This window comes from Protopterus annectens, chromosome 8.part0 (assembly GCF_019279795.1).
Source record: "Protopterus annectens isolate FY-2018-M chromosome 8.part0, PAN1.0, whole genome shotgun sequence".
Taxonomy (NCBI): Eukaryota; Metazoa; Chordata; order Ceratodontiformes; family Protopteridae; genus Protopterus; species Protopterus annectens.
In genome coordinates this window covers 410,977,321-411,003,127 of record NC_056741.1, presented here as the reverse complement: position 1 = coordinate 411,003,127, position 25,807 = coordinate 410,977,321, and the positions used below count along the sequence as shown (strand labels likewise).

General features: G+C 42.5%; 1 protein-coding gene across 4 annotated transcripts in view; it reads left to right on the top strand.

The window, feature by feature from the left end:
- Positions 1-25,807, top strand: part of LOC122808839 (tropomyosin alpha-3 chain-like) — a 609,453-nt gene that overhangs the window by 373,757 nt on the left and 209,889 nt on the right. For all 4 annotated transcript variants that reach the window (XM_044079925.1, XM_044079924.1, XM_044079927.1 and 1 more), the window contains 2 exons: positions 17,268-17,330; positions 20,182-20,251. In XM_044079925.1, coding sequence (XP_043935860.1) covers positions 17,268-17,330; positions 20,182-20,251 — 133 coding nt within the window. The remainder of the gene's footprint in view (positions 1-17,267; positions 17,331-20,181; positions 20,252-25,807) is intronic.

The window sequence follows — 25,807 nt, the reverse complement described above, 5'->3', positions numbered from 1 at the left end:
TCAAACGGGTTTCTTTTGAAACATTTCCTCAGAATCCTGCACACATTCTACAGTCTCTTTGCTCTCTCCTCCACTTTCACCACTTCATCTCCTCTACCTGCCACCCTGTTTGCCTGAGCTGCTTCTGTGCCTGGAACGGAAATAGGAAGTGTTCTTCCAAAATGGGTCCCACTTGCAACAGTGAGTAGGGGAAGTTCCCCATGCCCTTGACCAATTTCTCCTGTTAGTATAAATGCCCCCTCTTGTCTCCCTTGAAACTAGCTTAGTGCAACTAACCCTGTCAAAGGAAAAATAAAACTTAATCGCTGGGTCCAAGTTGACATTTAAAGCCACAATGTGGAAGAAGATAGGAAACATTTTTAATTTCATGGTTTTAGAAATAGAGGGGAGGTGATATAAGCAATAAGGTAGGGGAGGTGATATAAGCAATAAGGTAGAGGAAGCCTAACAAAGATGGATTTTACTACTTCAGGCAGATAGGTCTCCTGGATTGAACAATGCTGTTTCCTTAACCTTTTTTAAAATCCAGACCACTAAAACATTAAGTAATATGGATTATTACATAAAATGTGTCTGTTATATGTATGTTTTATTTCATCTTATGCAGAATATAAGGCAAATTAATGTACTGATGTATGCAATTTTAATTGGTCTGTTATAGTTCTATATGTGTTTTCATTGGTTGAACCATATTTTAAATACCAATGTTGTAACTGTTTTTATGAGTCTGAAGAAGCGATCAGCTGACTTAGATCGCGAAAGCACTTACTCTTGTTTAATAAAGTGGTGTGAAACTGCAAGTGAACAGTTTCCTACCTTGACTACTACATCTCAGTTACAACTTTTGGTTTTATAAAGGGCACTACTGTGAAGCTGCAAGTGATTTATTTCCTGACGTGGATTATTCCATTATCTTCAGCTGTGGTCTAACCACTGGTCTTTTCATTTTTTTTTTGACATTTAAAGCTGTCCAGAAAGAGAAGAAGCTAGGGACTTTGTTCTACTCTGAATTGAATAGACTGAAAATGTGTACTTCATGGTCCATAGCCACTCACTTTCTCGTCCTCCCACCATCCCCCGTCTAGTGAAAATTCTCGTAAGCATCTGGAGAGGTTCCTAGAGGGCCTATTGGGGCATGCATATAGGTTCTTGAATCTGGTTGTAAGAGCAGGCTGAATCTGGGGAGAAGGGAGCATAATGGGTATTAGGAGGAGTTTGTGAGCCTTGGAAGAGTATTAAGTTACTGAGAAATTGGTGTGTCATACTAGTCCTAATGTTATGCGTGGGTCACTAAGATGACATGGTAAATGTGCAAGTTTTCTCTAACTTGACTCCACACTGCAGAAGTGCCAGGAACATTGTCATAATCACTGGAGTTAATTAGTATCCCACAAGTCTCATTAATTTCCTTCCTTTTTAAAACTGGAAACTGTCCACAAGGTTGTAGTTTTCTGACTCCCTTGTAGAAGCCGAAAGTATAATCGTATCGACTACAGGATAGCTTTCCTTACTAGTGGCTCCTAACATTTTTCCTTTAAAGCATCCATTACGGTCATTTAAAACATTACGGAAGTACATTTTATACGGTACAGTTATTGCACACTAAGCTTGAAACAGCCCTTCCTGCAGACAGTTTTTGGATGTGGTGACTGGAGCTCTATCTCTCATTTCTGTATCTGATTCTTTTTGCTCTGTGCTTGCACAAGACACTGGGTGGGTAGCAAGTCCAGATTTGTCCCCCACCCTGCAGACCAAGATATCGCACAAATCACACAACACTTTACAAGCACAGTTCATTTAACTTTTTTTTTGAGCTTTCAGACATCTTGATACATCACTTGCTACTCTAGCATGCTTACAGTAAACCCACTTTTCATTGCAACTTTATTTTTATTGTAGTACTCACTGTAGTAAGTCTCCAGCTTGAACAACACTATGCTTTTCTGGTTGGGAAGCTGCTGAAATTGCAAAATGCAGAAACAGTTTGGTCAGTGGAGATGAGTATATCAAGCTGAGTTGTAGGCAACCAAATAGAAGACCCTCCTGAAAGGCAGAACACGACCCTTCCAGTCCAAATTCCAGAGTTTGACTTCTTGAGCAAGTCTAACTTCCTCAGCTCTGGCATTTGGACACTGCAGAAGTGAAGCTCTGGCATTTTTTTAGCCCTTTCTTGCTAGGAGAGGTTCACTGTCATCTCAGGTGATTCCAGAGAACTATAGCCAGTGTGAAAATGTTTGCTTGTAATGAGTGTATTCTTTGCATTGTTAAAATGAATAGTGACCTTAAAAGTTCCAAGAACTTTAGAGGTATGGAAAAACTGGCAGACATTTCACAGATCATTCAGACCCATGGCAGAGAGCACAGGTGCTGGAGGGAGGCAGGTTTGGCGAATGTTGCCTACTCTCCTTTCCCCATCCTGAGAGGAAGGGGCAGGCCAATAGCTGCAGTACCATGCCTAGTGTGTGCAGGCACTGGGTATGCAACACTGGATTGAAGGTAGCTGCAGCTATGCATGTGGAGAAGTGCACTTGAATAAATGGGAGGCATGGAGTTTGATATAGGTGTGCACAAACTGCCAGGGGTAAAATTATACTTTGTGTCCACACAGGCTGTAGGGTGAGGGTTTGAGTATCTCCCTGACCTGTGGACACTTGTGGTCCACCCTTGTATCAGAAGGCTGTCTTCTGGAATGGTGAATTCTGATCTTTAAGCCATTGCAACAGGGATGTTTAGTCCCTTGAGGTGGGGCACAACCCCCCCCCCCCCAAAGTGAGAGCAAACCAAAAGGGAGCAGTCCTCCAAGGCAGACATTTGTGTTGGAGACTCTTGAATGGGCTCAGGATCTTGGGAGCTTAGTTAAGGAGCCAATCGTGTTTATTCCATTAGTGTGGAAAGAGAATTCCAGAGTGTTTTCAGTTTTCTGAGGCTTTCAAAAATAAAGCCTGGCCCTCTGGGCTAAATTGCAAACCTGCTTTGATCAAGAAAATGTTTGTAGGAATTTGCTTATGGCCAGGGAGAGTCCTTCAGCCTTGTGCTCATCTTTGGGCTGCTAGTGAAGTTGCAAAAATTTGAGACTGCAAGGAGCGTGAGGCCTTGATCTGTGGCTTTTGTTTCTAGTGATTCTGTCTGGTCCACTGCCTGCCTTTTGGTTTAGCTCCAGTCCTGACGTCTGTGGAAACAGAGTTATTGCCTTTCTCAGACCTAATGAGAAGGTGCCAGAGATATCAAGATGGGGTTATTTCCCCAAGTACTCACAGCTGACATTGCTAAATTTCATTCAGTCCTCACCCATGTTATGTGAACTTTGGGCACGTTTATTTTAAATTTGTTGAAGTATTCCCCCACTGGAGAGAGACTGACTTTGCTACAAGGTGGCCCCAGTCACAGTGGTGCAGGTATTGCTGTGGGCACTGGTTAATAAGTTGTATAGTGTGGCTGTGGCTTGAGGATAGATGTTTGGGATCCCTCTTCCTCAAACCAAATTGAATTGCCTTTCCAGGTTCCTCGGATTGAGGTAGAAGGGGGATCTAGCTGCCATTATTTTCTGGCATATAGGCTGCATAACAGATCAATTTTTTCAAGCTTTTTTGTAGAGAATGGTTTCTTCAGGGGCACATTTACCTCAAGGAATATTTAAAGTGGTACTTTAAGGAGGTCTCTCTCTAGGTGGTACCTACCTCTCCTGGGTGTGGGTGTAATAAGAAATCAGAGCTGCTGATGGTCCCCCTCAAATGTTTTCAGACTGGAGTATGTCTTAGTTGCATCTTTCATTTCTGACTGACAAAACACAACTGCCTGATCTTGGAAAAACAAGCTTCCAGAACCAGGGAAGCTTGGATTACCTTAATGAAGAAAACAGCAGTTGCTGATTTAGAAACTGCTAGGGACTAAAAGCTGGATTCATTACCCCTTCCTAATGGTAAGGAGTCTAGTCTGTGATGTTTTAGGAAAGTTTCATTTCTTTAGTTTGTATAGGGTATTAATTGCTAGAAGTACACAGAGGGCCATGGTTATGGGCGCCCCATCCAACATGCAATAACTTGAAGCCAAAAGAATTGAGTGGCATCAGCTGAGCTTGCTGGGGACATGGAAAAGTTCTAAAATTGACAGGGACGGACTTCGGCCTTTGGATTATTCCTGTGAATGAGGATTTGTACTAAAACGCCAATTGCCTTAGTCGTGACTACCCCTACGGTACATTACACTGAACTGCACTTTTTCGATGAACCTAGATGGGGGATTCATTTGTAGAATTTTCAAACCTTACTGCTTTCATTCCATCCTTTGTACGGTATGGAGTCAGATGGAGAAACGAGTTGGTGCCATTTAATGAAGGCAGCAAATTGTAATTATCGGGTGTGTTCGGTAGCTTTTTGGATACTGCTGAGGTTGAGCTGTCTACTACTGGAGAGTTGTTAAAGGGAGCATGTTATATTCATGTTCCTTATACTTGTAATTGGCTAGGAAATGCAAAGAAATGGGTAGTATATCTCTTGCGCAGCCTACTTGCATACAGAGTAGCTTGTGGCTTGTGTTCTAGAGTTTTTTGAGGTTTAATTTCTGATGAGTCATTTGCCAAATATTTGCCATTTCAGCACTGTTCATTGTAATAGACTTTTTTCTTGCAATCATGAGTTTCTCTGTCTAGCCTGTGCTGGTTATATTGAGCTAAAAGATGTTTTAAGAGTTACTGAAAATGCTGAACTAAGTGTGCTGAAAATCAGCCCATCCAAAGCAGAAGTCATGACAACTGACCTTCAAAACTTCGACTGGTTAAATAACTAGCCAGTAGAACAAACCAAAACTTTGAAATACCTTGGTTGTCACATTCGATGAAGTGGACATGTTGTTTGGCTTAGACACAGCCGCCACAGCCTTTAACTCAAAATCATGCGAAAGCAAAAGCATCACCATTGAAACAAGATTAGAATACACCAGTTGTCATAGCATCAGTCTGCTTTATGGAGCAGAGAAATCGGCTCCTTGAAACCAGCATCCAAAAACTAGCAAATGCACACCAACCTAGAATGAATTCTAAAAATTGGTCTCAAAGACCAGAAAACACGCACACCATGTTCAATCAGAATGTAGAATAAGACAGTGTAGTTTAGTGATGACTGAATCACCTACCAAGTAAGGTGCTTCACACAGCCTGAGAACTGGAAAGTTCCAAAAACTGCAACAAAAAACGTGGATTAGATTGACACGTGTGCCCTACAGCTGATGCAGTGACCAAAAGGTTAGTGCAGCAGCATTGTTTTGTTGGTAGATACATTGGAGGGCCATCCATCCCATAGACACTTGTCACCAAGTACAGGTACATCAGATATTTCTGTTAATGCTCAACTAGGGAGCATGATCTGATTTGACCACAGTCTAAAGGCCCCAGGGGAAAAATAGCCTATCCCAGTACTTGGTGTGGTTACAGGGCAAGGGATCTTCTCCCATATGATTAAGCCTAGGTTACAGGGCAAGGGATCTTCTCCCATATGATTAAGCCTATCATAGAGCTCAAACAAGACTCCCAACAGTTTAGATGAACCCTGGTTCATTTAAATGTCTGGGACTGTGGAAGAAAGCTGAGCACTCTGCAAAATGTATGTATGTTTGTATGCAGGAAGTTCAGAAAGATTTTTGCCGAAGACTCAGTAGCAGAGAACTGAGTTAGGAAATGAAGGTCTGTGAGAACAGTGCTATCCACTACACAATTTATGAATATTTATAGTAATACTAATCATTGGAAGTAATCTGACTTGACTTTTAAATAGCAACTCAGTACATGGTGAGAATAAAACTTGAATCTGTGTAACTTCAAGCTTATACTGGAAATTTGTGGAAATGTATAGTACAGAGAATGTTGCTCCCTATAAAGTATAAGTTGGTAAAATTACTTCAGTTTGTTGCTGTAGTAAAGATGTGAAAACTGATTGGTCTTGCTTATGGATTACAAAAGTATATTCGGAAGACAATGGTTTGATAAATTTTCCATTGGTAGTAATTGATCTAGTTAATATCCCACTTTATTTGTAAAGCCAAACAATGTTCTGGGGTCTCCTGGCAGTAGCTAGAAAAGTTATTACAAAAAAATCTGAAATTGAACTGTTCTGCATTGAGGGTCAGCAGTGCTAGTAAAACTGAAAAGTGATTAGAATAAGATCTGTGAAAAGACTAGCATTGGAATGTTGGAATTGAAATGCCAAGACTCTTGATGTGTTAATTGTATAAGTTTGTTTATTCTAACAGTATATTTTTTCTTTGTGTATATATTGTAAATATTAAATTAATACAAAATTTCTTAAGTTGGCTAGTATCTAACTTTTTGTAAGTGAATGGCACACTTGTACAGAGTTTTACTTGAATTGGCCTTTATGCCATTTGATTGTTAGAACTGGTCAAGCTATAGGGATGGAACAGGAGCACATGATTTTGATCAACCAAGTGGCTGGATTTAGTCCAAAATGACTTCCCAGGTCTAAACCAAATGTTTCTCCCATTTCCAGAGCTTGTTTATAGCCCCCTGTTCAGTTTAATGAAGGGGATTCTGATCTTGTTCTTTAAGGCGTTTTCTGCTTGCATGTGACATTGCTGATGCATCTGATCTAGAGACTGAGACTAGTGCTCTTATGTTGGCCAAAATCTGTATACGGACTACCTTAATTTTCCAGTAGTCATAGTTGCTAACAAATTTTGTGTTGGTGCAGAATGTTATGGAAGTGTGGCAGTACTGTCTTCTCCATTCACACTGCAAAAGTAGTTTGATTAAAGATCTTGGGGAGTGGAATAGCCTCTGGAATAGCCTCAAGTTCCATGGTATGGGGCAACTTTCATTTTTTTTAGGGGGGGGGTTCATGGATGAATTTCCTTATTTTGCAGACTCTGTCCCACAGTAAGTTTGTAGCAAGACTGTACTGAACCTGATTTTGTTTCCTTTAGTATACATTCCTGGTAAACAGACTCTCTCCTTTGGTTCTGTACCTTTCCTAACCCTCATTGTTATCCAGAACATAAAGGGTCAGAAGAAATATTGCTTGACATTGTATCCAAGTGAACAAGACTGCCATAGCTTGTTGTCTAGCCATTTATCTTGGTTTGAAAAGCATTGTAAGGTTAAATTCTGCATCCAAACCACTGCTCACTTCAACACTCCTAATTAGATTGCACAACCTTTTCCTCAGGATGAGATCTGAAAATTATATAATGCCTCCAAAAAAGTAGCAAAATATCCTAGTGCCTGCCTGTGCAGCTGTCCTTTTTTGCATACTCCAATTTTCAGGGTACTTGTATATCTGAAATAGGCTTGTTAGTCTTGGGGGGGGGTTCACTGCTGTCTGCAGTCTGTATTCCAGATGCTTTGGATGATGGCACGTGTAGGGGTTTGCAGGAAATACCTTGCATGGTCCCACTGTACATTCTGAATGGTGGAAGAAGGCAAGGAATTTTTTAGTTGTCTTGCTGTCCCTGAAAGAGTTGCTTTGAATGTTTGGTAAGCAAGGAGTCTAGTTTGTAGCTCCTCAGCTTCTGATGGCAGTGGTGCTGCTTCTGAGCAGCACCTTGTCATGTGCTCTGGGTGGTAGTGCTGACCAGTTCATGGCTGAGTATCCTGAGCAGCAGCCCAGTTGGCATACTGATTTGAAGCAGAACCCATAAGCTAAAGCTGAAGGCCCCATGCTGAGCTCTGGCTTGAGAATTATTCCTTGTATACACCCCCTCCCCAACCCAGAAGAGGCTCAGTAGGCTGACTTGATAAGGAGACTGGCTTTTCTGTAGACCAGTGGTCAGTGTGATGTCTACAGTGCTCATTGTTTGCTAGCATTTGTGCTTTAAGGAATAGTTTGCTTGGGTTTCCAGATGCTACTTTAGCGTGTATTTTCCTGCTCAAAGGACTCTCTGCTTGGTACTTGGCTGCTTGTTATTTTCATGTCCTTAGTGCCTCAAGGGGAGGGGGATTCTTTAAGGACAGTAAAGTCCTTGCATCAGAGATGAGCAAGAGTGAGATACTCTAAATCAGTGTTACAATAGAATTCCTGATATATGGGAATCTGCTTCAGGCTGGCATTTGCCCTTGCCTGGCTAAATCATGTACCCTCAGGTGGTCAACCAGGCTTTTGCAGTCTTGTACCAGATCAAAATGTGGTCAGTCATTGCAATCTGCAGTTTACTTTTTAAATTTTGCACATTTTCAAGAACATTCATGGTCAGCCTAGTTTGGGTTCCAGAACAGTTTTCCACAATGTGACAAGATAAGTACTCCATAGGGAAATTTTTTTGTTACACTTCTCTTCATTCTTGTTAATATTCTTGATTTGATGAAATTTCCACGGAAACTAGAATTTTTCCCAGGGTGTGCCTCATGCCAGTCCAAAAGCCATGAGTGTTAGCACCAGATTCCATACAATGATTCATATTCTACATTTGTCCGTTTACCAGAAACTAGCCATTTTTCAGTGGAGGCTCTGAGAGAAACACTCCAAACACATGTCTTTGTAACGTAGGAGGAAACTGCGTACCCAGAGGAAACTTGAAGGAAAGCAGGGAGGACATGCAGACTTCCACACACAAGGCACCCCAACTGAGTATCTAACCAGAGAACCTCTTGCTGTGAGGTGACCATATAGACCGCTGCACCACTGTGCTGTCAAAGGTACACAGAAAAGTAGTACTGCAAAGGTCTGGGGAGGGTTTTTAAATATAAACTTATGGCCAGTTGCCTTTGACTACGGAATTTCTGTAGTCTTTGACTTTGGAATTTGTCCCACCCCTCTGGAATTGGACCTACCCAAGCAGTTGCTAGTGTGCTTTCAAAGACTGGGTTGCAGATGGTTGTAACATCTGATAGAATCTTGGACCTCTGTTGGGAGCTGGCTGTGCAGTAGGGAGAGGGTGTCATTCACTATGAACAACCTATGAGAGTCCAAGTTATCAAGTGGAAACAGTACATCTGCTAAGATAGCATGCAAGGTAGTACTCTGTACATGGATTCCTGTCTTGAGGTCTTGTGCACTTGGGACTGTCCGTTCAGGTTCAGGGTCCTCAGTTTCATCTTGACTTCTTAATTTAATAAATTGGGAGGGAAAAGTTTCAAAAACAGTCATTACTGTAGAACTGTTAATTTATCTTCCATACCTGCTTAAATAAGAGGCTCGTTGGATGAAGACGGTCTTAACATAACTGCCTCGTACCATTAGGTTATGAATTTGATGAGGAATCCATTTCGTATGACTGTTCCCTGGAGGATGCATCCTTTTTGAAGCTGCTAGCTTAGGGCATGAATACGAATTGGAAAGTGTTAATATAGTAAAAGTAAAGATATTTGGGCGTTTAGGAATTGGAGGCCTAAGTGCACAACAGTTCACCTAGTCTGAAGCATTTGAAGGTACCTTTTACCCGTCTCCCTGGTACTTAATTGAAAGCCCTCAAAGCCTGATCAGGTCTGCTGTACTTGTAGAACTAACTACTTGTACAAAACCCCATTCTGGCTCCTGTAGTTATCTGTCTCGTCACAGCTGAAGGTTGCAGACTGGTTCCAGGCCTTAATGTGTTCCCTAAAGGAAAGTTCTACATGCCAGCTATGCTGCTCTTCAGGATGATTGACAGATGGACATGGCAAAGTACTGTGGCTAAATCCTCTGAGGACCGTCCTGGGAAAATTTAAGGATGAATCACTGAAGTTGCAGGTATTTCAGAAGGTAAGGCAGAGTGCATAAGTTGTAAGCATTTTGCAGCTGCTGTCTCAAGCCTGACCTTGTAGCAGCAGCCCTGTAAGTTAAATACTGTTAAGAATCCAGTAGTCACTACAAAAAAAAAATTAAAGGGGGATTACTGTACACTTTGTAATGTCAACCCAACCCAAAAAGTTTAAGAAACTGGAGAAAAGAGAAAGACTGACGTCCGAGCAGTTTTTTCTGACCAAAGACCATGCTGTTTATAAGTGGCATATAAAGAATGGTAAGTGTGGTCTGCAGAGAAGAGCCCAGCAGCTAAATTATAGTGCTGCTGAAATGTCCAATCACCATACCTGTGTGAGCAGCCTATACCAGTTTAGGGTTTAGATTTATCCTGTCTTTAGGAAGAGCTCTCCCATTCTGTAGGATCATGTAAAACTGGCTCTCACTTTTTAAGCTGCTGTAAAGCACCATAATGGTAATAAACTGAGAAATCTAGTTTTTGCATACTAGACTGTTCTGGTTCCTGGAAAAGGATGGTCTTGGAAACTGATATTGGTACTCTCAGGGTTTAAAGTAACTGGGTTTGACTACTTGCCCAGCAGCCCCCCCCCCCCACACTCCTATCATGCTTTAGTGCTTTTACTGTTGTCATTGGACATAAAGAATGTCGATTTGTTTTGGTCTAAAAAGAGCTAAAGAACACTTTTTGATTCAAGGTGGGGTGACCATCATTTGCAGGTTCTCCTTGCCCTTTGGCTTTTGAACTGCACAAAGGAAGCATACTAAGAAAGGCTTCACAAATTACATCTTACTTGAGGACCAGAGGGGATGCACATGATTTTCTATTACTGCCACAGCCTGAAGAAGCCGAGCAGGAAATTCAGGACAGCCTAATTACTGTATGTGTTTTTTCTTGGGAGTAATTGGACCAAGACAGTGGTAAGGTGTTTGCCATTAGAAGAAGCTATTACCCTGGAGAGCTAGTCTTACAGGCTCAGAGGGTCTGCATGCAAGCCTCTCCTTGACCGGGGAATTTGGGGTCTTTTGCTCTACTGGTATGTTTGGGACTGAAGGCTCAGCAGAATCAACGTGCAGTCTCTGGACTGAACCATACCAGTACTGCCATATATCCAGAGGGCAATGCTGGTCCAGACTGAGCACAATCAAACTTTAACAACTGATGCATGTGGTGATATTTGGGAGGCCCACGTGGGTCCTGTAAAGGCTCATAAGTGAAATCTGTCTTCTGCAAAACTTTGAATTACCTTAAGAGGCGATGGTCACTTTGGCCCTTGGGGCTTTTAAAAAGCTTATGGAAACATGTGATGCTTTTAGTAGAACCAGCAATACCATGGTGTGATAAAGGTGACACGTCATGCTACAGAGGGGAGAAGTAAAATGCATGATGTAGTTCCACTTTAAGAATGAAATAACAGGATGATGGTACTTGACAGGAAGTGCGTAATTGATTTGAGGAGCTATTTTGAATGCATTGTTTTGTGTTTACTTGTATATGTAGTGTTGACTGATTTTTCAATCTTTAGTGGCTTTGCTCCATGTGTACTCCAAGGCAAACCAATTTTCTTTCTCCAGTGATAAGTTTATAAGTGGTAGCCTGTTGGGCACTTTATATACTTGTCTAAGGTCCAGTGCTGTGGTTCTGACAAACTCCTGTTAAGCTGTTTGCAGAACAAAAAGGATGGTAACCTAGGGAGTCAAGCAGACAGTTATCCACTGGTGCACATTGTTCAGTATGCTTTACATTTGTTGCAGAGGTGTATTGGGCATCTTCTGTAGTGCAGAGTGGTATACTGCCCAAAAATAAGAAATTAGTTCAGAAATCTCAAGCTTAAACATTTCCAGTAGTCCCCACAGTAGCTTAGTCTTACGTTGGACTTTAAACACTGTTACAAGCACTATAATTGATGCTTATCCAGGGACAGAATAAGTAAAGAAACATGTGTATTGTAGCTAAATTTGGAGGCTGCTGTGTGGAGCCATAGTTAATTCTTCCATTAATGCTTGCAAAACCATAGAGTTCTTTTAATGGAATCTGATACAAGGAATTGGACATTAACCAGACAGCAGCTGATGGTCCTAAAATTTCGGGTAGACTGAAGATAGTTAAGTTAGCTGCAGCAGTGACAATAACACCTGCAGTTATGGTAAGTTGTCTACACATTTGTACTGGCCACTGGCAATTTGTCTTCCAGAATACGGGTATGTTTTTTAGCTATTGACATCTAGTTACAGAAGAGCAGAGCCCTAACAGGACTCCTATGCAGGCTCTGTAGTTAACTGCAAAATGATTGAGATTTGCTGTTGCCTCTGCTTTTGGCAAGCAGCTCTGCATCATTTGCACTGCTGTCCAGGAGTGTTGGTCCAAACAAAAACTTACACCAGTTTTTTAGAATAAATGCTACCTAATTAAACTAGATGTTAAGCTGCCTGTCTTATTGCACCAATAAGAATCCCACTTCCATTTTTGCCCTACAGATAAGGGACGCTTATGATATAAAAGCACCCAAGTTCATCAGAAGAGACCCAAGTTCAGATAATGAATTTTGCAAACTGGAATAAATATGGGTCTTCCCTATCTGTCAGGAAGCATTTTGAGTATAAAGTCCTAGGTTAAGGTTTCTAATCATATTCATAGTTCATTTTCCTAATTTCTCAGCTTGATGTTTTTCCAGGTGAAGGTAATCTCTTGTATGTTTTGACGGAACCATTTCCTTTGGGGAACCGCATTTGGAACAGATTTCTTTTATCTTGGGAATGAGTGCAAGCTTTGAAAATGGGTGTGGTCTCTCTCTCTCTCTCTCACACACACACTCTCTCACACTCTCTCACACTCTCTCACACTCTCACACTCTCTCACACTCTCTCACACTCTCTCACTCTCTCACACTCTCTCACACTCTCTCACGCTCTCACGCTCTCACGCTCTCACGCTCTCTCACGCTCTCTCACGCTCTCTCACGCTCTCACGCTCTCTCACGCTCGCTCGCTCTCACGCTCTCTCACGCTCGCTCGCTCACGCTCGCTCACGCTCACTCTCGCTCTCTCGCTCGCTTCCTAGTTGTACAGTTATTTGTAGCCGATTTGCCTGTGAATATCCAAACACTTTTTCACTCGTTTTGATTGGCATGCTATGCTATCAGATGGTTTTAAATGGTTTGTGTATTTCCATGATTGTTGCACACTTGCTTTTGGGCCCAGGTCATTACTGAAAAAGGGCCTTAAACCAGCATCTTCTCTTTCAGCTGTTCCCATTGGGGGTCGCCACAGCAGATAATCTGTTTCCATTTCTTCCTGTCCTCTGCATATTGCTCACACCAATCGTCTGCATGTCCTCTCACCACATCCATAAACCTTATCTTAGGCCTTCCTCTTGTCCTCTTACCCGACAGCTCTAGCCTTAACATCATTTTCCCAATTTACCCTTCATCCCTCCTCAGCACATGTCCAAACCAATGCAATCTCACCTCTGAGTTTGTCTCCAAACCGTCCAACCTGAGCTGACCCTCTAATATACTGATTCCGAATCCTGTCCATCCTTGTCACACCCAGTGCAAATCTTAACGTCTTTAACTCTGCCACTTCCAGCTCTGACTCCTGCCTTTGTCAATGCCATCGTCTGCAACCCATACAACGTAGCTGGTTCTTACTACCCTCTTGTAGACCTTCCCTTTCACTCTTGGTACCAGTCTCACAAATCACTCCTGACACTCTTCTCCACCCATTCCACCTTGCCTGTACACACTCTCCTTCACCTCTTCCACACTCACCATTACTCTGAACTGTTGATCCCAAGTACTAACTCTTCCACCTTCGCCAACTCTACTCCCTGCATCCTCACCATTCCTCTATCCTCCCTCTCATTCTCACACACACACACACACACACACACACACACACTTACTTTGTCTTAGACCTGATGACCTTCATTCCTCTCCTCTCTAGAGCATATCTCCACCTCTCCAAGGTCTTCTCAATCTGGTCCCTACTCACTACAGATCACAATGTTATCTGCAAACGTCATAGTTCATGGGGCCTTCTGCCTCTAGTCTGTCAACCTGTCCATCACCATTGCAAATAAGAAAGGGCTCAGAGCTGATCTTTGATGTAATCCCACCTTAAATGGATATGTCACTCCCACTGAAGACGTCACCACTGTCACACTACCCTCATGCATATCCTGTACTACTCTTACATACTTCTCTGCCACTCCTGACTTTCTCATACAATACCACAACTCCTCTCTAGGCACCCTATTATATGCTTTCTCCAAGTCCACAAAGACACAATGCAACTCCTTCTGGCGTTCCCTAAATTCCTCAGTCTCAGAGCAAACATTGCATCTTTAGTGCTCTTTCCCAGCATGAAACCATACTGCTGATTGCTAATCAACACCACCTCCCTTCTTAACCTAGCTTCCACAACTCTTTCCCATAACTTCAAGCTGTGACTGATCAGTTTTGTTCCTCTAGTTACTACAACTCTGTGCATCAACCTTATTCTTAAAAATAGGTACCAAAACACTTCTAAACTCGGGCGTCCTCTGACTTTCCAAGATTTCAGTAAACAATCTGGTTAAGAACACCACTGCCATTTCTCCTGTACCTCCGTGTTTCCACTGGTATGTCATCTGGACCAACAGCCTTCCATTCTTCATCCTCTTCATAGCTGTCTACTTACTCCTTGCTAATCTTTCACTTCTTGATTCACTATCCCCACATCATCCAACCTTCTCTCTTTCATCAGCCCCTTCATCAGCCCCTCAAAGTACTATTTTCATCTGCTCAACACACTCCTCGCTTGTGAGTGTTTCCCTCACTGTACTTTTATCACCCTTACATGCTGCACATCTTTCCCAGCTCTGTCCCGCTGTCTAGCCAATCGGTAGAGGTCCTTTTTCTCCCTCTAGTGTCCAACCTTTCATACAACTCTCCATATGCCTTATCCTTGGCCTTCGCCACCTCTTTGCCATGCACCTCATCTCCTTATACTCATGTCTACTTTCTTCATCTCTGACAATACCACTTCTTCTTTGCCACCCTCTTCCTCTGTATACTGTCCTGTACTTCCTCATTCCACCACCAGGTCTCCTTGTCCTTCCTTAGTCCAGATGTCACACCAAGCACCTTTCTAGCTGTCTCCCTTAACATCTCTGCTGTAGTTACCCAGCTATTTGGTAACTCTTCACTGCCCCCCCAGTGCCCGTTTTAACTCTTCCCTGAACGCCACCTCACAATCACCCTTTTTCAACTTCCACCATTGCATCCTTGGCACTGCTCTAACACTTGTCCTCTTCTTGATCAAACATCATCCTACAGACCATCATTCTATGCTGCCTGACTACACTTTCTCAAGTCTCCAATCTCCTTCAGACTGGCCCTCCTACATAGGATATAATCCACCTGTGTGCATCTTCCTCCACTCTTGTACGTCACCCTGTGCTCCTCCCTCCTCTTAAAATAAATATTCACCACAGCCATGTTAATCCTTTTCGCAAAATCCACTACCATCTGACCTTCTCCATTCCTCTCCTTAACACCATACCTACCCATCACTTCCTCATCCCCTCTGTTCACTTCACCAACATGCCCATTGAAATCCGCTCCAATCACCAGTCTCTCACCCTTGGGTACACTCACCACCACTTCACCTCTCTCCAAAATTTTTCTTTCTCATCCATTGCACACCCAACTTGCAGAGCGTATGCACTAACGACATTCATCATTTACACCATAAATTTCCAGCTTCATAAACATCACTCACACTCTTTTCACTTCCAATACACTCTTGGCATACTGCTCTTTCAGGATAATCCCTACCCAATTTCTCCTCCCATTCACACCATGATAGAACAATTTGAACCCACCTCCTATACACTTGGCCTTACTCCCCTTCCATCTGGTCTCTTGCACACACAATATATCAACCTTCCTTCTCTCCATATCAGCCAGCTCTCTCCTGTAACAGTCATACTGCCAACATTCAAAGTTCCTACCCTCACTACTACACTCCTAACCTTCCTCTTTCTGCTTTCGGGCATTCTTTCCCCCTTTTCTCCTTCGGCCAACGGTAGCCCAATTTCTACCAGCGCTGTGTTGGCTAACAGTACTGGTGGCAGTAGTTAACCTGGGCCTCTACCGATCCGGTATGGAAATCTGTATTGTTGTCCGCATGTGTTATTTGGCAGAGGTTTTACACCAGATGCCCTTCTTGATGTAACCCTCCCCATTTATCGGGGTTTGGGACCAGCACGAAGAAATGCACTGGCTTGTGCATCTCCAGTGGCTGGTTAAAGGAAAAATATATTGCCATCCATTTACAGCTCCTCCTCTTGCTTCTTGGATGAACATGTTGCCGGCATTACAGGAGTACTTGTCGAGCCTAGTATGCAAATTTCTGCATTGCAGGCCTTTGTGCAGTGGGCCATTAACTGTATTCCTTGGTTGTTTTCCTGTTTAGTATCTTGTATGGATATTTTGTATGGATATTTTGTTCATTTTACCACCCTTCCCTGCCACATACACTTTTGGGAAAAGCACTGCCCACCTTTAACATGCACTTAGAGGTTCCAGTACTTTCAGGGGTGAAATGGTTTACCAAGAGCAGCAAATGTATATTACCTAAAGTAGGCCTTGTCGAGTCATATGAGCAGACTATTGTATTTAGTTACAAGAAACGCAGCAAGACCCACTGGTGCTTGCAGTGTACACAAGTTTCGGAAAGATCCTTGCTTTTGAAGAGGACTCTGGGACCCCTTAACATCTCACACTTTGTCATTTTAACTTAAAAGTTGCCTGCTTTGTTTTGGTTCATGTGCCAGGTACTCCTGTCAAATATTTCACATCTTTGTTTCATTTTAGTAAAGCTTTTACACTACTTTAAATGTGTTTGTATAAAACAGTGTAAAAAGATGCTACATATGACAGCATATGAAAGCATTAAGGAAGGTTTCTAGAGCAGGTAGGTTTCTCCCATCCCCTTGCTTAAAAATAAGCAATTGCATGGATACTCTTAAGATACAGATTTTGCACCATGTAAACCTTGCAAGAGTTCACTTTTGTGGACTTTCAATGGATTGCAGGATGCTTTGTGTAAACTTTGTACCTCTTCACCTTGCCTTTAATTGCAGCTTGGTGATTTTGAGCTCGTTAAATGCCAGTTACTTTGCCAGCTTCTAGACTTGGAAATTGTTTAGATTGCCTTTGGTGTGCACTGAAATTGTTAGCAAGGTTTAGTGTTAGCTTCCTGTACATCACATACTGGTCCCCTTATCTGGGCCCCCAGGGTTGGTGAAAAGCTTGCCTTTGTTGCCATAGCATTTGCATCGTTTTATAGGACTGGAGAAATGTGCATCTGAACTAAAATTTTTGCATACTTTTGGGGAGGGGTTTCATATGAGAAATACTTCTGCTGAGGCGGTGTATGTGGCTGTTCTGGTGGATTGCAAGTTTTAGGCACACCAGACCTGAAATTACAGGAATGATGTGTACTTGAAAATGTACTTGTCTCATTTTAGCATAAATGTTAGTTGACAAGTAGTGTTTGCTTGGGACTTTTGGTTAAAGTGCTGTTTTTTTGTTCTAGTTTTCTCAAAAGGAAGACAAATACGAAGAAGAGATAAAGCTCCTTACTGATAAGCTGAAAGAGGTAAAGTACTGTAGTGCTATCGTGCAGTGATAAGAAAATGCATTTAAGCAATTTGTGGCAGTTTTATTAATTGTGCCCCTTTGTTTTAATTTGTATCAAGTCTTGTACACTTGTAGATGCCCACCCATTTTAACTTGTGTTGAGTCTTTTCTTTCTATATGATCTGTTTCATCTGGCTTTCCTGAGACTGCACATCTCATGCCGAAAGATTCGGCAGGTGGCTATGGGTATTTCCCCTTACTGCGTCTGCTGCTTGGCAGTAGCTGCACTTATTGAGAGCATGGGCAGGCACCCACCCTTAGATGGGCTGGCACGAGTGTCCAGTTATTTTAGACACTTTTTATTCTTGCAGCTAGAACAGAACTCACTGTGCTGCTTCATAACATGTCTCCAGTTCTGGAGGATGGAGGCAGTGCCCTTCAACTAGGGGGAGAAATTCTATTGTACCTTCTACCCCTTATTTCAGAAGTCTTTCTGAAGATGCACAACAATCCAGAAATGTTGCTAGTTCCTTCCCTTTTGGCCCAGGCAGTATTGGTTCCCCTACTGTTTGGGTTAGGAGCAAATTACTCCACAGCAGACTTGCTTCACCCAAACCTAGATGTTCTCAACCTGAGAAAATCTGGGTGATGGAATTAATTCCTTTCACACGCCACTTCTTGGATGACATGCTTAGTGGACACCAGGAGATAAGAGAACCACATCCTAGAAACTGCCATTTAGAAAAGATTTTCCGTATGTTGTCACAAGTCTCCTTTTCTGAATATATCTGCTATTGTCGTAAGTGTATGAGCTAATTCAGTGATAAGTGGGCTTTGGAGAATCAGACTATGCTTTTTTTTGCATGACTTTGCATACCATTGCTATACAGAGTTGAGTTGAAACTGTTCTTAAAAGGGGTCCATCTAAATCCCAAGGCCTTTCCCCTAGCAGGGATTTGAATTTTGTTTGAGAAGCTTAGCATGCCACCTTTTAAAACGGCTTCACTAAGTCTGTACCTGGAAACATTTATACACTTATCTGCTAGAGTTAGCAACAGGCTCTTATGGCAACCCCACTGTTTATTCCCTTCACAAGGCTAGAGTTTCCTTAATGGCTAGCCCATTCTTTATGCCTGAAGTGGTAAATGAAAGGTCTCTGAACCTTTATTCCCAAATTCTTCCTCAAAACCGGCAAAGCCTTCATTTCCTGGATATACAGAGGCTGAAGTGTTCTCCGGGTAAAAATCCTAAACCTTTTTAGAAAGTCTGATCAACTGTCTCAGCAGGGTAAATTGGAAGACCTTTTTCCAAATAGTCCTCCAGTTTGGATTTCCAGTTCTGTTCTCAACACCTTCTATGGTAAAAAGATTCCAGCCCCTGTCCAAGTTGCGTTCAGCCAGAGCAGTTTCTCTGTGCCTTCAGTGGCACTCATTCCAGTTCCATTAAGCTTTAGAGTAGATACTTTTTACACCTCTGTCACCTTCTTTGCCAAGCCTCCTCTTTTACCTGATCCCTACCACCACCAACTGTTTGCTTTGGGAATCACCCTTGAGTATTGGAATACTGCTACAGTGATCTGGGAAAGGGTATAGTACAGTTGTATAATTTACCATGACAGATCTCTGTTGCAGTATTGCTTTCCCATTTTACTGTACTTTGACCATAGTGAGTACTTTATTTACTATGCTGTTTCACAGGCCCTCGCCAGGGCTCTCCTGGGTCTAGTTGGGGAGGCATTACTTTTCTTACATCTGCTTATGTGCCCCCTATACCTGCAGGCTGAGGTCATATGCAGGACATATGAAGCATTAAGGATTTTTTGAAACCATGGCCAGATGCCAGGTTACCTCTTGCTCAACTAATTTCTCCTCCTCCCAACACAGTTGAAATGTATAGTAGTCTGTGGAGTAGTGACTTGTAGCATATGCTGTACATGATCCTGGTTCTGTTTGGGGTTGGCATTCAAACAAACATGCTAGTATTAAAGGTAAGAGTTTCAGTTAATCTTGTGTGCAAATCCAGTGGCAATTTTGAGACCAAAAATCTAAAATGCATTTACTCCTGAAGGTGAGTATCTTTGGGCAGTGGTAACTCTTCATGCTGCCCACTGAAGCAATCAATTTTCCTACTGTGCTGGTAATTTAGCTTTCAGCATGGAGACGTGAATGGCAGCAGAAAATATGCTACAAAGGCCATATTTTTACTTTGCATTCAGGGAAATAACTAAGTCGACTTTTATTGATTTTGCATTCTTTAACCAATGTCCTATGCAGCTTAAGTACGTACAGTAATTGGAGTGGAGTTAGATGTATTCTTCCCAAATGTTTCTGTAAGTTAATGTGTGATTGTAGGAATGTGTACTGACTGAGACCGATGCATTAATGACCACAGGCATCCAGAATTGGCGGTATATGGGGGGGGGGTGCTGTAGTTCTCTGCAGTGGTAACTGGGTTAGAGCAATATGTTGTGAATAAGGCTTTTGGGTTCATTTTGTGAACCCACTGGTTCATGACATGGCATCAGAATGTGTGCCACATGTATATGGTAAAGGCAAACATTCTAGTAACTTGCCAGAAGTAAAGGATTTAAAAGGATATGCTTCACAGAAAAGTGAGTAGACAACTATGACATTGAAACAGTTAGTCCTGTTGGATAGTGCTGGATACATTAGTGTGCCATTTTTCATTGAATGTGTTGATACCCTGCAATGTATTTCACTTTGTTATTACTCTTGAAATTACTGAAGATGTTGCTAAAGTTGAAAATCAAAACAAGCATCTCATTATCTGGTTAAGGCTGGTTTGGGTAGAGGTCTGTTTTCTATTTTAAAAAAAAAAAAAAAACTTATACCATCTTTTCTTTTTCTCAGGCTGAGACTAGAGCAGAGTTTGCGGAGAGGTCTGTAGCCAAACTGGAGAAGTCAATTGATGACTTAGAAGGTATGTTTTCTATTTTTCATATTTTTCATATGTAATGTACAGACGTGTGTGTTGTCCCACTTTGGTTCTTTAGTTTTCTTTTTGCAAGTAGTGACAAAGCTTAGCTAATGTTAAAATTAGTTTGTCACCATAGCTACAGCAGCAGGAAAACTACTGTGGCAACCTGATGTAACTGAACTAACCACTTGACAACTTTGTGGTCTGATGTCTGCAACAGTGATGGCACCCAGCCCTATATCCAACTCTCCTTGGGATCCTTTACTTGGGCCTGAAAGTCTGAATTTGAGGATTCTTAAAGATTTAAATCCTGGGTTCATTCTATGATCAGTAATGCCACACAAGTAACAAGACATTAAGTGCAGTCACAATGCCTCCCCTAAGGCTGCAGCTACTGGTTCGCCTATCCACAGGCTTTAATTACTTTACTTGCAGTCTCTCCCAGAAGACAAGACCAAGGTTTTGGACATTTTTTTTTTACTCTTCTGCAGCTGAGCTTAAAACCCTGTAGGAAAGAGGAAAACTTGTGCATGATTTCAAGCACATTTCTCTTTGTTCATAGATAACAACGGAGCTATCCATTGTCCATAAAAATAAAAATGCCTCCTCAAAAAGGTAAGAATCTCTAAGAAAAGGTTACAAGAAAAGTCTGCCTGATTCCAAGTCTGGAAGTCTTTCCAACTGACTGTCTTCTGCTTCCCATCTTGGTCCACATATTCCTCTCCCAAAAGTGGATTCAGTTTCTCCCAGCCTCCTCTATCACATTGGTTCAGTAACTGCACTCCAGGGAAGCTATAGAACCAGTTATTTGACAGCCCAGGAAAAAAGGTTTCCACTAAAGGCTGTTCTTCCCCAAGAAAGAACAATGTAGGTCCATCCTAACTTTCTTAACTTGATGCCTTTTTGGAAGTTCTGTCCAAGATGCTTTCTCTCCAGACCTTGCTTCCCTTTATCCTTCCTCAAGCCTTCTGGTCACCCTAGCTGTGAAGTATGCATACCTGCACATCCCTATACACACTACCTGTAGGAGTTTCTGGTTTCCATCACTTTCTATTCTCTGCTTACCCTTTGAAATGCTTGCAGCTTCGTGTACCTATCTCCAGCTATCACCTTCTGCAGAACCCAGGGAATCTTCCCCTACATGGATGACTACCGTTTTGGTCCTTGTGCAAGGAAACAATTGGATCTCATTCACTTGAAGACTGGGATTCACTATCAACCTCAGGAAGTCTTCTAACCTCTTCCAAGGATACCGTCTTCTAGGTTGCAGATGGAATACCCTGTCAGTGACTTTTCCTTCAAAGTTCTCTGACCCAATTACTTCCAGTCCTTGCTCTCCCTGTCTGCAACCTCAGAGGTTCAGAGTGCTGTAGGGTACATGGCATTTGCAATTTGGATGCCTTATGCCAGGTTGTACAAGAGGAAGATCAGTTGTATTTAGTTCTTTGGTCTTGACATTGCCAACCACCCACCCTCAGGACTTCCAAATCCCCCTTTTCCCCTTTCTAAAGTGAGAACTGCAATGGTGGATATCTGTGAAACTTGACACAGGAGATTCTTCCTACCCATCCAAACTCAACTTGCACATTCATCCAACTTAGCCTTAGGCATGTGGTCAGGCTCCACAACAGTTTGACAGTGGTCCTTCACAGAACTCTAGCAACACTGAAGATGAAAGCAGTTATCTAGGCATTACAGGTGCTGTTTGTGGCACTGAGTCCCCCTGAAAGCATTCAGAATAACATCTCCGTAAAGTCAGTAAACTGGGGGGCACCAAGTCTCATCAGCTGTGCAGGCTAGCTCTGATGGCATAGGACATTGCCTATAGTGACATGTTTCTTTTTATAAATGTTTCCATACCTTCCTAGGACAATGTAGTCTCATACCAACTCAGCATATCCAGACAAGACCCCCCATGAATGGATGTTGCACAGAAGTCTTTCTGGACATGGTCCACAAACAGGGTGCACCTCTGATCGGCTTGCTTTCAGCCAGAGCAGATAACTGATCTGCTCTAGGACCCTTCTCACTAAGCCCTAAAGGATGGACATGGTCCTTATGGTGGGGGGTGGGGTAAAGTACCTCTGCCTTCCATCTGATCCCAAAGGTTCTCCTGAAGATCCAGAAAGAGAACCCAATGTATTGCTAGTAACACTTTTTGCACAGGCAGCTCAGTCTCCCCTGTACCCTGTCTGGATAGGGGCAATCACTGATGCCCCACAGCATAGTCGCACAGAACAAGGGTTTGGCAATTCATCCCAACTTTCAGGCTGTCAACCTGCTACTCTGGATGATGGAATATTAGTTGCATTCAGATGCCAAGTTTTCATTCGAGGGTCATGCAAGATGAGAACCTACTAGAAAATCTTGCCTATCCAATTTGAAACAATTTTCATATGGTGTCATAACACTCCCATTCGGTGGATCTGTCATGTGTGCTCAAGTTATTTAAAAAGTGGTATGGCCTATTCCAAAGCCCACTTGTATGATTGCCTCTCAAGTCCACCATTGCTTTCCAGAACTGAGGTGAGTTTTTAGAAGGCATCCTTCATAAGTCCTCCAAGAAGAGCTCTCCATCTGTGGGACCATAAATTCTGTACCAGGAAAACTGTTCTGGTCATTTCTTACCCATAGTAGAAGAATCTTGAGTTGGGCGGCCGCAGTGGTTAGCGTTACCGCCTCACAGCAAGAGGTTCTCTGGTTAGATTCTCGGCTGGGGTGCCTTCTGTGCAGAGTCTGCATGTCTTCCCTGTGGTCGAGTGGGCTTCCTCCAGGTGCTCCGGTTTCCTCCCACATCCCAAAGACATGCAGTAGGTGGATTGGACACTCTAAATTCACCCTAGGTGTGAGTTTGTGCGTGTGTACCTTCTGTGGAAGGTTGGGCGCCAGGCTGGCAACTCGACACTATAAAACTCCATTGCCAATCATGAGTGGACAGATGATCTGCTGTGGTGACCCCTAGCCAGGAAAAGCCGAAAGAAGACTAGAAGAATCTTGAGTTGCAGGCCCTTATAGTGAACCCCACCTTCCATAATGATAGGGTTTCCTTGAGGACTAACCTTTCCTTTATGTCAGAAGTGGTAAGGCCATCTCTTATCTCCCTGGATGTGCATAGGCAACTAACATTTTACTTGGGGATAAAGTTTGACCAACTTTGTTTCCTTCCAAGAGGGTAAGTTGGGAAGCCCAGTTTCTAATTGACTATCTCTAGCTGGATTTCAAAAGGTCTTCTGTCTTACCTTCCACAGTGAAGGCCCACTCCGCAAGAGCAGTCTCCTCATCTAGTGCCTTTTTCAAAGGCATCGATTGCAGATCTGTTCTTGAGGTAATCGCCTGGATTTTTAACTAGCATAATAAATGCATTTTCACATTTAAGACCCCTCTTGCTACATTTGTCGTCTTAAGACTACTAAACAGCAGACATATAACCAATCCTTAACGTTGTCATATTTGATAGCAAGTTGAGGAAAAATATTTTGTGCCACTCTACCATTAGAGAGAGTAAAAAAGGAAAAAAGCTGAACAGATTTAATAGACCACCACCTTTGCTCTGAATTTTGGCATAGAAGCTGCTTTCCAGTTATGCTTGGCCTCAATGGTAACAGATATAACTGATGTGCATTGGATACATGCTGTTCTTATCGCACACATTTCTGATGGGAAATATTGCAGCTTAAAACTGATTCTATGTAACCATCCAGTGATCACTGCCCACGGTGATCAGCTGGTTCATGATTACAATGCCAGCATTTGGGTCTATTTGGGGTAAAGTGAATCCCATAAAGAGTTTTAATCTGTTTTTTTTTATCTGTTTAAAATTAATTTGCCATTTTTTATTGTATAACTTGATGCTTTCTACTGATCACTGTTGCAGTATTGCTTCCCCCTTTTTCCTGTAGTTTTCTGGCCAGAGTGGCAGTTGGCTTCCTTTCTTAATTGGACTTGTTTCTCTCCACTCGGGGGGGGGGGGGAGTGGATGGATAGACTGAGGATCATACACTCGTGGCAGTTGTGTACATCTAAGCCCATAGGCTAAGTTTGTATGCTGGAAGGTACAGAGCAATAAGCTTTGGCTTTGGTACTGCTACTGGACATCAGGTTACCACTGTAGAATTACGCAAGTATTGTAATACCCAGTGATCAGTTGGACATTTACTGTTATAAGTTCTTAACAGCTGTACTTTCATCTCTGCTGTCCTAGGGAGAGGTTGTGGGGAAATCTGATGCCTATGTGATGATTGGAAACTAGAAGTCTCTGGTCATTTCAAGTTGATGCAGGGAGAGGTTGATGGTCTGTGCTAGCTGTTTACATAAGTGACGCATTCTCAAGCCTAGTAGAGTTAATGCTGTTAAACTAAGGATTCTGGTGGGACCACATAGGGAAGGGTTATAGCCAGGATGTCCATTGTGAAGAATGGGAGATCCAGGGATAGTGGGTGAGCAAGGAAGCCAAAATGTCAGTCTGTTGCTAAGGATTGGGGGAGGCTCTTAAAGACTCAACAAGGTTGAAATGTTGCTATGAGAATTACTTTGAACTTGTTCTGCCTGGCTTAAGAGATTTTGGTATGGAGGGAAAATGAGGGTGGGTATGCATGATGTAATCCTAGTAGTGTTTCTGGATGGCAGCATTGCTGGGCTGTTGCAAATTCTGTTCCAACATTCTCCTCCTGGGGCTTTTTTGGTTAGGAATGCAGATTGGTTGTATAACTTGTTTGGTTGTATAACTTGTTTGGTTTACTGAGAGAGTCTGACTGGGCACAGGTTCCATTTTCAGCAGAGGCTTCAGGAGAATTTTTCCATAAGGAAGTGCTTCAGAAATGAAGATTTGTATGCTATTGTAGGACCACTCTTACAGCATTAGCAGACAGTAGCAAAGTCTGTGCACAAGTTTCCAGTTCCCAGTAATTTGACTATACTGACCAATTTACTGAACATTCCTGAACTTTCATGGCTTGGCATGAGGGAGGGGGGTAAGACCCACCCTGTTCTTGTATACCATACCACACCTATGCTAGTAAATGGCAAGTTTGTTGAAGGGATTCCTAAAAGGCTTGTAGATTGAAGACAGCTGTAATCACAAAAAACTAATGCCATGTCTGGCTTCAATTTGTGATGTACATGAAGTGTTTTACAGTTCCTGCAACATGGGTGGAGGCTTCATTGGTGACTGCCAATACAGCAGTGCAGAGGTGTCTCACCAAAGAGATTGGGGATGTAATGCCACCATTGTGAATGCTTTGCTTGCTTTGGAAATTTTGATCTGCCAAGTCTGTATACAGGCATTACTGCCTTTGAAGATCCACTAAAGAACTTGCATGTAAAGTTTTGTATAGGGGACTAGATGAATTCACACCGCCCTGAGTGGAAGGAATCCTGTCCAGAGGGAAAAGGTCTTGCAGGATATGTCCAGTGAATGTCTAGCATCTTCATAACTCTGCAGTGCCCATCATAATGCCCAGTGTCCAGAATAGTTGGAGTAGACTCCCGTGCTCTAACTTCTCCAAAGTTGGAGCAACTAGGAGACAGTTGACCAAATAATAAAGCACTCGCCCCTTGCAG